Consider the following 13,195-nt stretch of genomic DNA (forward strand, 5'->3'; position numbering starts at 1 on the left):
TACCGTGCGGGAGTCGAGGACGTGTGGCCAGAGCGGAGTCTGTGCTCTGAGGTGTTGTGGTGGTCGAAGGAGGTTCCTGGCGAGCACGGGCGTGTCGTGGTGTTGTCGGGCGATGATGCGATGCCAGCGAAGCCGCCTCTCCACGGCGGGGGCTGTATATGGCGGGAAGACTGTATATGGCGCGACGAATGTGGGAGGGGCGACCCGACGACGCCAGACACTGGCCACGGGTGAGCAACAGGATTCAACGGAGGGCGGCTGTTCGCTCCTTCTGCTGGCGCACACATGGGCTCTACACATCCCGGGCAGGCACCCATGTCGTCCCTTCCTCATTGGCCCGAGCTGCAGGCGGCCCCTGCCCCCCGCGTTTATCTGTCCCACCCGAGCTGCGACAGAACCATCACCGAACACCTCGTAGAAGGACCACAGACGCGGTTCCTTCGACTATCTACATAATAGACCCTGCATTTTGACCGCTGCCACGTTTTTTGGGCGGAAAAGTCGCGTCTACAGCCCTACAGCCGTTTTCTGGGTGTAGAGGAGGGTAGAGTGGGCGGAGAGGCCTCCAGGATGGCACAGACGACTGCGTGCGACGAGCGCTCCCGGCGTGCTGGCATGCGAGGTTGATCGACCAGAAATCGTTAGAAGGATGCAAGCCAACGCGGAAACACCACATTAAAGTGCTGTGTCGTTGTTATTGGCGCTGGCCCAACCTTAGCTTATCCACCTGCTCCATCGCCAAACGCAGTAGCCGCGCTGCACGCCCTCCCTTACCATACACGTCCACCCAACCGCGGCATCAAGCCCGCCAGATAAACCCCCTCTGACACGCAACACACATCTCTAACCATCGCCCAAAGCCAGCCATGGCTGCTGCGAATCACCACACTCACTCACCACCACCGCTCACCGCGCTGCGTATCGCCCAGCCTCCCGCGCGCTTCCATCAAGGGGTGCCGTCATGGCCCTTCGGCACTGCCTCCTCCTAACCGCCTGCTCAGAGGCCTGCCTGCGCCGGTTTCAAAGCCAGCACCAAACAAGAAGGCGCTCATGGGTCTCGCCGTGTTTCATTTATCAAGATCCACGCCGCACACCACGCCCACCCGTCTTATGCCCTTAGCATCATCAATATGCTCGCTTGCGGCACTGCTCTGGGCCTGATGCTGCTGCCTCGATCCATTACCATGTTGCGAGTGCGGCTATCCACTGCGTGATGCCCTCCATGGTTGGCTGCCCGGCCCGGCTCGTACACCTTCATCTACGGGCGCTTCGCGTGCAAACTTTTTGCTCGCCAGGAACCCGCACGCTCAAATTGGTCAAACCTCCTCCACTACTTGGAGAGCCGCGATGCTTCTCCTCGGCTAATGTGGCAAGTGAGCAACTTACCCGTCGTATGTTGTATCTGTCTGACTCTCAGGCGTTGCTCGACGATCGGTCATGCGTCTAACCAACCCTTGTACGTCAGCCAATAGCACCTCTCTAGTTTCGCCACGCATTGCACACAAATGACGCCTCGTCAAGCGCGGCCGTTCGTCGGCTGCGACATGTCGTTGTGGTCACTGTAATGTAGTTCATATTATGCGTGCGCATTTCGAGCACAAATCCAACAGTCCGCCGAGCTGGTTCTTGCGGCGCGTTCCGTTCCCGCTAATGATCAGACAAAGACGTGGGACTGCGCCGTACGGCATTTTCCTCGCAACTGTGCCGCTGCATTTCCAGTCCTCTGGTCGCCCAGAATGGCTCACCCCTTGCTTTGGTGCCCAGTCAGCTGACGTCTACTCTGTTGTGAGCCTCGCCTCATCCTTCCGCCATATGACTCGAGTAGCGAACGGGAAGCGCGGAACAGCGCGCTTGTCACCAACGTCCACACGCGCCGCCTACCTCCGTGCTCAATCTCAATTATTCTGTCATATTGATTGTGGAGCAACACATTCCGTGTCCAAGACGACGCGTCTAACCTCCGCTTCTGTTTGGGCTGTATTCAGAACACGTACCCAGTCTCGCCATTGATGTGTTTCCTGAAACTCCAAGGCTTTTGGATCTGGTCGCGCTTACACATCTCCAAATCCTACGGGAACATGCACTGGCTTGAAAATGTTCACCGCGATATTCGCGCTCCTCTTGGCGACGAGATTCGGCATTTCATTAATGTCGGTCACACCGACAGAATCTGAAGGATTGCTCGTCGGCAGTCTGTTGCGGCATTAGTCAGATCTGGTCCAGATCCCAGTGCAGCATGCTGTACTCGAACTTGGCGACCTCACGATCGTAACAAATCTTCTACTGTGAATTCCTTTGCATCATATGTTGTCACTCTGTTGAAATCTTGGACATTGAGTGTACCAACGATACTCTTCGCAAATTCAGCCCATTTGGCCAGCTCCAAACGGGTTGAGGAGATGCCGGGCTGCGGCACAGTCTGCATTCATCTCCGGTTACGTGTGCGGCGTTGGCAGGATTCAGAGTCGAGACGGATTACCAACGCACCTTCCCGGCGTAAGATTCTTGGGATCGATCAAAATTTCGATGTGTTGGCAAGGGAACTGCTGGTGAACTACTGATGAACAGTCTCCCGACAATTTGGTACCGACGGTTCGCTTCAATGGATTCCGCGTCTCTCGCATTAGACAATGGCTGACTGTAAAAACCTGCGTCTCTAGCAGAATGACAAAGACACTCGGAATATTACTGGTGTATTGTACTTGATGCTGATTGCAGGATGGCGCGCTAGCTACAACACAATTGCTCCGAAGTCCGCCCTTTCGCAACCATACGAACCCTTCCAATCTTTACGCCCGACAGCTGAGAAGCGCGTCCCGAGGAAGACAAGATCTTGTCGATATATGTAAGGGGTGATTTACGCCCTGCCCGTGCCGCATTTACCGAACCGTCGGTATACGCGCTTCTAATCTGGGATTGCTGTAGCATTCACGCTGGCTCCTCAGTTGGTACAACACCATCTTCCTCCACCGATGAACAAGACCTGAACATGAACTGCATTGCTCACTGGGACGAAACGTCATCATCGTATGCATTGCTTAACGTGGAAGAGTAAGCGCTTACCGAAGCGCTTAAGGTTTCACAAACTGCGTATACATACAACTGCCGGTCTCTTTGGGCCGTATTCTCACCCAGGCGACACGCGGTGTGACGAATCTGCATAAGCTCCCTGTGAGATCTCGCCGCCATCCGATCGCCCAATCAAGAAGCAGAAGTCTCCCGACTACAACTATGTACTTTTCTGGCATCGATCGCTGTATCGTCGTCATACTGCGTTCCCAGAGTGCTACTCCAAGGTTGCATTTCTCAGCATGTGACATTTTGCCCCAGTGAAAAGACCCTAGGTGACGTACTTGGCATGTAATATTGTTCGGGGATCCCCTTAGAACAGCATGGCTACCCGAGACGTGGCTATATTTATCATAAGCGTACGAGGTATACATAATTGCACTAGCCGACGCCTGCTACATCTGGATAACTACTCCGTTGATAAAAAAAAAACTAAAGTTCACTAATAGCGCCGAATCGTTACAAGACTGATGTTCAGGTTTCGCCGCCGATGAATCCGCTACTGGAGTTCATGAATTATGCTCAGGTGTATTCTTAACAGCACCAATCGCAAGTCGTCTTGTCTGAGACCCATTTTATGTCAAGCGTCAACATCATTCGACTCTCTTGAAGCATCTAGCTCGCTGTGGTTTTGGTCAAGACCAGTTGAGCCCGTTTTTAGACCATGTCTCAAGTAAGATTATTACCATATATCGGCTGCGCTTGTAGTTTATAATGCCACTTTAAGCTCAAATTGTCAGTCGCAGCCCTACTACAATTGATTCCGTTTATCGGAACATATACTGACTTGGTAGACAACTCTCCGAAGACAACTTGGCGTCCATCCAATGAATATAGCAGTTTCAGAGTATGCCCCGCTTCGATATCCAGTGGTTCACCCAACATCAAAATCTTAGTCACGAGCCTTACAGCACACGCATATTGGCGACTCGACAAGAGAACAAGCCGCTCAAGTTTGTACGAATGCAATAATCTGAGTTGATATTCTCATTCGATGCTACTTCCTGCTTCCTTTCCTCTCTTGCCGTCCGCATAGTGTACAACTCGAATAACGTTTTCCCACAAAGATCCAAATTTGGGGGGTATCAGAAAAATGCGCGCTTGTTTACTTTGAGGGTAAAAGGACAAAAGAGAAGTGAATCCTCCAACCCTACCATAATCTCCCCTGGCACACTTCTCGTCTGTGTGCATCGTTCTGGATGTGCATATGCTTTGGTATGCTTTCCTCTTCCTCAAATGTGCAGCTTCGACCTCTGCTACCTTCTCTCTCGCTGGTTCCTGCGTCCTTTCGCTCCAATGTATGCAGGTTGAGTGGTTTGCTTGCATCTTCCTTCTGTTCAAGCTCTAATCCGTCTTCCAGTGACTTGTTAATCTGCCGTCGTCATCCGCATTCGAGATCTTCAATTCGATGGCGTATAGCCCCATTGTAATACCAAGATTGATCCATCTCCAGAAGTTACCTCCAGCGTCACCGCCTTGGTTCGTCCACCACTCACCTGTCACGGCACTTCCGTCGCCGCCATTTCCGCTGGCGAAGTGCTGCATGAGCAGGCTGGTGTAGACGGCGATGATGATACTTGGGCTGAACCAGGTCAAGAAGCCTAGAATCTTCGATGTCTCGTCGTCATCGTCGAGACTTGGTTCTTGGGATAGCGCGCGAGCACCGCTTTCGCGAATGGCAGGAATGATGCGCGCCGCAGCGTACATGACGAAAACACGGTAGGCAAGAGAGATGATGACAGAGGGCGTGATAGTCATGACAGCACCGACCATGAGGTTGAAACCAGTATGGGCGATGGTAGGCAAAGAGCCTAGTGCATGGAGAAGGGTGGTGTATGAGGCCATGATGATAGGTGGTAGCGGCGGCAGGGCAGGGTCAGAGGGCGCGCTTGATTCTGCAACAAAGCCTGGTGTTGGCTGGTAGTCGGTGAAGATCTGGTAGATGCACAGAGTAACATAGGCGAACTGCAGGTATTAGTAATGAGGTGCAGCTTCGGAGTGCTTGACTTACCAAAAGCGATGATTCGACTGGATTACCTCTAGCACTGACGATACCCCATCCACCAAGGAAGATGGCGGTTGTAATAGCGACTCCGATCAGGATGGCGTCGACGTTGCTGATCTCTGGAAAGGTAGTGATGCGCCAAAGGAAGTAGACTGAGGTCGAGATGATGGATGCGGAGGTGATGAGAAGGCCGATCTGGAACTGTTAGTCTACTGTCAAGAGTGGAAGCGGGAGTTCATGCCATCCAACTGTCACCACGTTCCTTGTTGACGACCCATCTGGTGATCTGGCCTGCGGCTTGGATGACCAAGAGACTGCAGAAGCCCTCGGCAATCTGGAAGACGGGTGTGCTGTAGCGCAGAGTCTTGTCCCAGGCACCTATCGAGGCACTCTGCAGCAGTCCCTCACTGCCAAAGATCCATTCTTGGACCGTCTGGAAGTCGGCTCGCTTGCCGCCAAAGGTGCGTTGTACCCAGCCCGAATTGGCGTCGGCATCGATGGAGAACTTGTTGAGGCTCCAGATCAAGAGAGTAGGTATGGCCAGCCACTGTGCCCACGCTATCACATTACAGAGGAACCATCTGAAGCGCGAAGAGTCTGGCGTGGCTAGTCGTAGCGTCGAGTAGACAAAGTAGTAGACACTGAGAGACAGGGAGAAGGCCAGTCCACAGGTGCGGCCGCCAATGTCGAATGCGAGGGGTATGGTGAAGATGATGGCGCCGAGGAAGGTTGTCGACGAGACTACCCGTGATGCTGTGGCCCACATGCCCATGCGGACGCCGTCCTCGCCAAGCTCGTGCAGCAACGAGCGTGGCCTCGGTGGTGGGCGGCGGCGGAGATTCGAGGAGTTTGAAGCGCGACGGACGCGCAGGCAGCGCGGGAGAGGGTACTGGGAGTCACTCGACGTGTGAGTGGGCGTGCGGGAGACGTGGTTGAAGATTCGCGAGCAACGCCCTGGCTATCGATTATCTTCACGTGTCAATCTCGCTAAGTGGAAAGCTCGAGCGTCGCGGAGAGCGGCTGCACAGTGCTGGGCCGGGCCTGAGGGAGAAGCAGCTCTGGATACCGGCTGGGAGCTAGCTGCAGGGTGAAGAATCGGTGCACGAGGGACTCTGATACTGATATTGCTTGCTCTGTGCGAGTAGGCACGACTTGGGGCTACGGATGGATGCGTGCTCGCGTGCGCAATCTTGGAACAGCGCACGATGATGGCGACGGCACGAGTCTAGGCCTTGACGTCGTCCAGCCGTCGGTGTTCTCCCACCTTCACGACGCTTATGGCGTCCTCCTCTCTGAATGTGACGATCTTGCTGCTTTGCTTTTCTGTGTCCCCTCCACTAGCGCACCGACACCTGTGCCAAGCCAAGCTGCCCGCCGCGGGACGCTCGTCGTATGTGAAACTTCTACTAGCAGCAATTGCATGTTCAAACTACGACCTTTGTTTGCACAGCCTACGCATAACATTTGGAATACCCACAACGTAGTCAGGCAGCACTTCTTCACAACCTTCACACGTACAATGTCCGCCGAAAGCCCCACCAAGAAGCTCAAGACCGACGTGCCTGTCATTGGCACGCACAATGGCCACTTCCACGCCGACGAGGCCCTTGCCGTTTCCATGCTCAAGGAGCTGCCCACCTACCGCGATGCCCAGCTGGTCCGCACCCGTGACCCTGCCGTCCTCGCCGAGTGCCACACCGTTGTCGACGTAGGCGGCGAGTACGAAGACGACAAGAAGCGCTACGATCACCACCAGCGCGGCTTCGAGGTCGTCTTCCCCGGCCACACCACCAAGCTCTCCTCTGCTGGACTTGTATACATGCATTATGGAAAGGACATCATCACAGCTGTCACTGGTCTGGAGGGCGCTGACCGCGACCTTTTGTACGAGAAGATCTACACCGACTTCATCGAGGCCTTCGACGCCAACGACAACGGCATCAACGTCATTGCGCCCAATGATCTCGACAAGGCGGGACTGCAGAAGAAGTTTGAGGATCGCGGCTTCAGCATCGCCAGTGTAGTCAACCGCTACAACTACGGCCCCAAATCACCCACTTCGGACGAGACCAAGACAGCAGAGGCCAAACAAATGGAGGAGGACCAGCGCTTCAACAGAGCCTCTCAGTTCGTTGGGGAGCAGTTCCGCTGGGAGCTCGTCGACCGCGCTCGGTCGTGGCTCCCTGCTCGTCACCAGGTCAAGCAGGCGTACGACGCTCGTCTCCAGTACGATCCCCAGGGACGCATCTTGGTCCTTCCCGAAGGCATGCCATGGGCCGACCATCTCTACAACTTCGAGAAGGAGACTCAACAGCCACAGGGTGTCGCACCCCAGGTCCTATATGTCCTTTTCCCTGAAGACCAGCCCGAGGGCAAGTGGCGTATTCGTGCCGTCAGCAAGGAGAATGGCGGCTTCGAGAACCGCAAGGATCTGCCAGATGCATGGAAGGGTGTCCGTGATGAGCAGCTTGACCAGGTCTCTGGTATCCCAGGTTGTGTCTTTGTCCACGCTGCTGGCTTCATCGGAGGAAACAAGTCGTTCGATGGTGCGCTCGCCATGGCGAAGAAGGCCCTGGAATTGTAGGTAATTGTGAAGGGGTGATATTAACACTTTGGTTTGAGTGTATGGCATAGAGCGACGAAAGCTGCTCTTCACTTTGCATATGCATGGTCGGCGTTATGGCGCTTCATACAAAAAGTTATGATACCAACGATAGACTTGGTTGGAAGAATCATGAAATACATGATCAGCCTTTGGCAGACGGCTTGGTTTGGCGTAATTTCCTTGTGAGGTCTCTTAGATAGGTTTCTTCACCAGCCTTTGGGTCTTCATACTCCTTTGTATCACATCGTTCCGAGAAGCCCATCATAGCGAGCGCGTGAACGTCAACAATCCAAGCAAACCTCTCGAACTGTTCACCTCGTCATTGACCAGTAATGGTATCGTCAATGCACAAATGGCACGGGCCCCTGGAACTTGGGCATGTTTGAAGCCCTCGACGTCGGAGATCATCGTTGCACGCCAATGACAGCCTCGCGCACACGACAGCCGGAAGACCCTGATTATTAGCTTGTTGCGCGAGCCAGATACATAATCAGATCTTCAGTGCAAGCTTCAGGTACCCCACGCCCTGCGTCAAGGCTAGATCAAGTCCACCAACGAGACCTGGCCGATTCGGGTATAAGACGTCATACGGAGAGAGTCGGGATGACTGGCCTAGACGCCGCTGAGGGAAGCACACGACTCGAGCTCGCGGTTGTCAGCGCCTCGATTGTGATTGGTCGGAAAAGTCGAAAGGCGGCTGCCCGTGGCAAGAATTTGTAGATCCGAAAGAGTGACTTCGGATAGAAGGCTCTCGTACGCTCGTTTCATATTGCTTTCCTGTCAACAAATCAAACAACCACGACTCCCTTGCTTTTTCCTTTGTGACAGCGCATTATTTCTCCAGCTTTTCACACCGCACATTATCCCGAGACGGCTTTGCGGAGAATCAGAGAAACAAGGCTCGAGCGGTGAAAAGCGTTGAGCACTTCCCGCTTTCCCCGACGATCGTTTATCGCCAGCGCACGGCTTGCTTTTCGGCCTTTGCCCACCCATCTCCAAACCTTTTGCACCCTTCACACTCTACAATCCACCCAGAACCCACTCAAAAGCTATCGCAGCCCATCGACCTATACCGTCGAACCACGACTTTCGAATTGCAGCGACACGTAACATTGCAGCGACAACGCACATCACTCGGATCCACATAACCGCGCACACGATCTCACAATGAAGTATTTCCAGCAGACAGTCGACTTCGACTACTCGTGGGAAGAGGTCTCGACGAGCAACTGGCAAAAATACGGCCCTTGGAACGAGAAGACACCGCATGTCATCGCCGTTGACACATTAAGTCGCTCTGTCGACCCTGCGACAGGAATCGTGAGTGACTCCTTCTTTCACATGTCAATCCGGCACGCCCCACCACTATCACCGAGCAAAAAAACTAACACAACACAGCTTCGCACAGAACGTCTCATCACATGTCGGCAATCAGCACCGAAATGGATCCAAAGCATCCTCGGCGCCCAAGACACCTCCATGGTCTATGAGACTTCCTATGTCGACCCTGTTGCCAAGAAGCTCACCCTTTGCTCCATGAACATGACAATGTCCGACCTCCTCAACGTCCGCGAGACCTGCATATACCAGCCTGTCGCATCGTCACCCGACACCAAGACTGCTTTCACCCAGCGCGCTGAAATAACCGCGTTGTGCGGTGGCTGGCAGAAGATCAAGAACAGTATTGAGCAGTTTACTGTTGAGCGCTTCCAGCAGAATGCTGCCAAGGGCAAGGAGGGTTTCGAGATGGTGCTCGAGCGCGCGAGACAGGTGTTCCAGGAGCAAAGGGAGATCCTGGAGCTACGACAGGCGCAGCAGGATAGCAAGATCCTGAAGCAGGTCAAGATCTGAGAGGATCCGACAAAATCCCGCATCGTGGTCCTCAATATCCTCTACTTAATGGATAGCCCGCAAGTGCTGCGAGCCTACCCGTTCAACATCACCATACGGTCCTTCGGACATCTCCGCTCGATCTATTCCCATCCATCTCGACTCCTTTACCTCCTTTCGTTTTCTTCTTACAAGCGTTCGCGTTTACTGGGTGGGATATCTTTCTTCAAAAGTCATTTTAACGGCGTTGTCAAAAGCATGGGAAAGGCGCGGATACCCTTTACTTCGTATATTAGACGCCATGATGCATCCCATACACGATAGAGACGAACTATATAAGCATTATTAGAAACCTGAATTATCAAGAAGAATACTGCTACTTCGTTAATAAGTAAACGAAACCTCCTATTACTCACAGAATGAAGGGCTCAAAGTGATAGTAAGAATATCGAACTGCATGTATTTGTGTCACACGTTCACCAATGGTCAGGAATCTCATCTCAGAGATTTCTTCTCCTCTCAACTTTCAATACATCGCAGTAAGCATAGAATGCCCACGCACGCAACAACGTATCTCTAACATCAATGTCCGCCGTACTTAAAACCTCTTTCTAATGTGAATGCCAGAATTGCCTGTTGGCTTACGCCCATCATACCCAGATGGCACAATACCCCCATGTAGCCTTTGGCAATCTATTGGCGTCCTCGACGACGTATCTGATCCTCGTGCTGGAACCAGTTCCAATCAGATTTTACTCACATTGTTTATTCACTGTGGGCGAAGTTGACTGCCTTGGGCCACTCAGTCTCTTATAGCTCGTTTTCCTAGCTAAGCACAGGCTCTTGGGCTATCTATCGTAGCTGTAGACGTCTGAACACTCGATCTAGATGTTCTTACGGTAGATTTGGTGCAAACATCTAGCGGCACTTTGATCCTTTTCAGCTGCCTTAGGCAACACTTCTTCGACAGTATGGTTATTGTCGGAGGCGTGAAGCGCTTCAATGGGCTCTAGAACATCATCCGCGAGCACTCCTCGATGTCGAAGCAACGCACCCTGGAGTTTGATCCACTCGAAATAGTGGAGAGGATGATGATGCAATCTCATGTGCGAGTGACAAGGTGGGATGCTGCTGCGGGGAAGTTGCGAGCGGCAGCTTATCTCCGAGCGGCACTCTCAGCACTCAACACATGGTTCGATGATTCATGTCCAGCCGAAATATTCAAAAGCATCGAGGAGTCATTAAGCGGTTCCACAAGAGGCAAAATCACACCGTAGTGGTCTCAAACTACAATGCTTCCCGCGCTGATATTCCAGTTCTGCCTGAGCCAAGTTCCACATACACACTTACATCGACATGAAGCAAGTGGATTCAGAGGGCTCCGGAATGGGTGGCGCATCTGGCGTCACTCTTCCAGAAACATCAGCTGTACTCAATGTAGAAGAATACGCCTCTAAACCACAAAGCCACGGCCGTACAGGATTCCCAAAACAGGACGGACAGTCACTTTCGTATTGGCTACAGCAAGTTCGATGCGATCCGCTACTAGACCACCGCACAACGGATGACCTACCTCACGAAGCTGATACGGTCATCATTGGTTCTGGCATTACGGGAACACTAGTCGCAAAGCATCATTTGGAGACATTTCCTAGCAAGAGTGTCGTCGTCCTCGAGGCACGGGAGTTCTGCTCCGGTGCAACAGGTCGTAACGCGGGTCATTGTAAGCCTGATCAGTGGCGACATTATGAGAAGTTTGCCCAAGCGTATGGACAAGACCAAGCCCTCAAGATCATGGACAATGAGCAAGCCACATGGAAAGCGTTGGTAGCGTACGTAAGAGAGAATAATGTGGCATGCGATCTCTGGGTTGGAGAAACCCTAGACGTTCCCCTTGATGACGAAGTCGCGAAGATAGCCAGAGAAGTCTTCGAGAGGTACGTTGAAGCTGGTGGGAAGGTCGAGCACATCGAAGCTATCCACGATCCTATTGAAGCAGCAAAAAAGTCCCGAATCAAGAGTGCGAAAGCATGTTACGCATGGCAGGCGTCAACCTTGCAACCGTGGAAGTTGACGGCGCACATCATGCGCGACAACATCACCAAGGGCGTCAACCTCCAAACCCGCACTACTGCTAAGTCGGTCTCCAGCGGGACGGGGTCCAGAAAATGGGTGGTTCACACGGAGCGAGGTGACATCGCATGTGACACGATTGTGCACGCTACAAACGCCTATAGTGCAGCCCTCGAGCCATCACTTCGTGGTATCATCACACCTAAACCGCATATGTGCAACAAGGTCGTACCACCACAAGCCTTGAGCGGATCCAAAGCTATTAGGAACTCATATGGCGTTCTGCTACCGGATGGTGCATTGTTTAGTATCAACCCGCGCTCGTCTTCTGATGGTAATATCATGTTTGGCGGCTCCAACCCAGGGCAAAAGGAGCTTGATGCGTGGATTGAGCAGAACCCAGAAAACTGCACCAACGACGGAATCGCAGACCTGGAGAGTGTGACAAAGCATGTCAAGAATTTTGCAGAGGCAGAATTTGAAGGCTGGAATACCACCCCGACAGGCCCAGGGGAAGGGTTCGAGTACAGTTGGAGCGGTATCATTGGGCTGAGCGCGGACGGTGTACCATTCGTCGGACAAATACCCGGAAAGCCTGGACAATATATTTGTGCCGGCCACCACGGGCAGTAAGTTCAATAGCTTGGTGGGGAGTGCAAGGCTAACACTTGGACAGTGGTATGGCGCGAATCTTCACAGCAGCGCCTGGCTTGGTGAAGCTCATGAACGGTGAAGAATGGGGTGCAACGGGGTTGCCAGAGGTGTACCAGATGACGCCTGGAAGACTGGCGAAACTGACGAGTATGGATCCCGCACCTGCCATCGCGGTCATATGAGAAAAGGAGTTTGTGGTTCCAAAGGTGTCAGTCAGTAGTACGCGCGCGAGCTACATCATGACTCGCGCACGCAGAACTCTTTCTGCTTTCTTTCGCTCAAGCTACCAAAAATAGCATGTTGAACCACGAGACACAAGCAGCGCACAACTCCCGTAGCCATCTCCGGAACGCTTGCGCGACCACAATTTCAATCCCACGGCCTACATTGGTTCACCAGCGTAAGAGGCGGTGAACTGTGACAGTCAGAACCGTGAAATGGCATCCCGCAATCCACACTTTTTCTCTGTACTTTCCTAACACAGTAAATATTCATCTCCCCTTCTGTTCGCCCTCGCATTAGATCGTGGTAGCGAGTCCGCAGCGGTAATTTGCCTGGTGTTGTGCCGCTTCGAGCTATTGGTTTGGGTGTTGTGGAGATTTGACACGGCGGTGTCGTGCTAGGTAGTTGTTGGTGGTGGCGGAAAAATAGGCAATATAACGACAGGGTCGAGCATGTTCGTACGACGATGAGCGCATGGCTCTGAGTAGGAACATCTCTTTATCATTTTTGCAGCCATATGTTTGCACTGGCAATAAATCTTCTGACTGCGATGATGGTTCGCGGAAGGTGCGGGGTTCTCTCGGGCCGACATCGTTACGGCTGCGGGCAGGAGTAGTTGTCCCTACGGACTATATATGTCCGCTGATATAAGCCCCAAATGACATTCATGGTATGAAAACATCGTGAAGACACTAGTTGGACCTCGAATTCGCGCGGACACATATACCAGCAGGGTC

At 52.9% G+C, this 13,195-nt stretch overlaps 4 protein-coding genes across 4 annotated transcripts; 3 read left to right on the forward strand and 1 right to left on the reverse strand.

The window, feature by feature from the left end:
• Positions 1 to 4,413: 4,413 nt before the first annotated feature.
• On the reverse strand, positions 4,414 to 5,846 carry AA0111_g4475 (hypothetical protein; the record flags this gene model as incomplete). Its single annotated transcript, XM_028650482.1, has 3 exons — positions 4,414 to 5,034; positions 5,081 to 5,269; positions 5,349 to 5,846. 3 exons carry the CDS (start codon positions 5,844 to 5,846, stop codon positions 4,414 to 4,416), a joined length of 1,308 nt encoding a protein of 435 aa, XP_028507755.1.
• Positions 5,847 to 6,593: 747 nt separating this feature from the next.
• On the forward strand, positions 6,594 to 7,658 carry AA0111_g4476 (hypothetical protein; the record flags this gene model as incomplete). Its single annotated transcript, XM_028650483.1, has 1 exon — positions 6,594 to 7,658. The coding sequence occupies one exon, from the start codon at positions 6,594 to 6,596 to the stop codon at positions 7,656 to 7,658; it is 1,065 nt and encodes a 354-aa protein (XP_028508031.1).
• Positions 7,659 to 8,846: 1,188 nt separating this feature from the next.
• AA0111_g4477 (hypothetical protein) lies at positions 8,847 to 9,530 on the forward strand (the record flags this gene model as incomplete). The annotated part of the gene is made up of 2 exons (XM_028650484.1): positions 8,847 to 8,999; positions 9,078 to 9,530. The coding sequence occupies 2 exons, from the start codon at positions 8,847 to 8,849 to the stop codon at positions 9,528 to 9,530; spliced, it is 606 nt and encodes a 201-aa protein (XP_028508029.1).
• A 1,335-nt stretch (positions 9,531 to 10,865) lies between these two features.
• On the forward strand, positions 10,866 to 12,418 carry AA0111_g4478 (hypothetical protein; the record flags this gene model as incomplete). Its single annotated transcript, XM_028650485.1, has 2 exons — positions 10,866 to 12,211; positions 12,259 to 12,418. 2 exons carry the CDS (start codon positions 10,866 to 10,868, stop codon positions 12,416 to 12,418), a joined length of 1,506 nt encoding a protein of 501 aa, XP_028507757.1.
• Positions 12,419 to 13,195: the final 777 nt, after the last annotated feature.

The sequence above is a fragment of the Alternaria arborescens genome, assembly GCF_004154835.1.
Source record: "Alternaria arborescens strain FERA 675 chromosome Unknown contig_8, whole genome shotgun sequence".
NCBI classification, from domain to species: domain Eukaryota; kingdom Fungi; phylum Ascomycota; class Dothideomycetes; order Pleosporales; family Pleosporaceae; genus Alternaria; species Alternaria arborescens.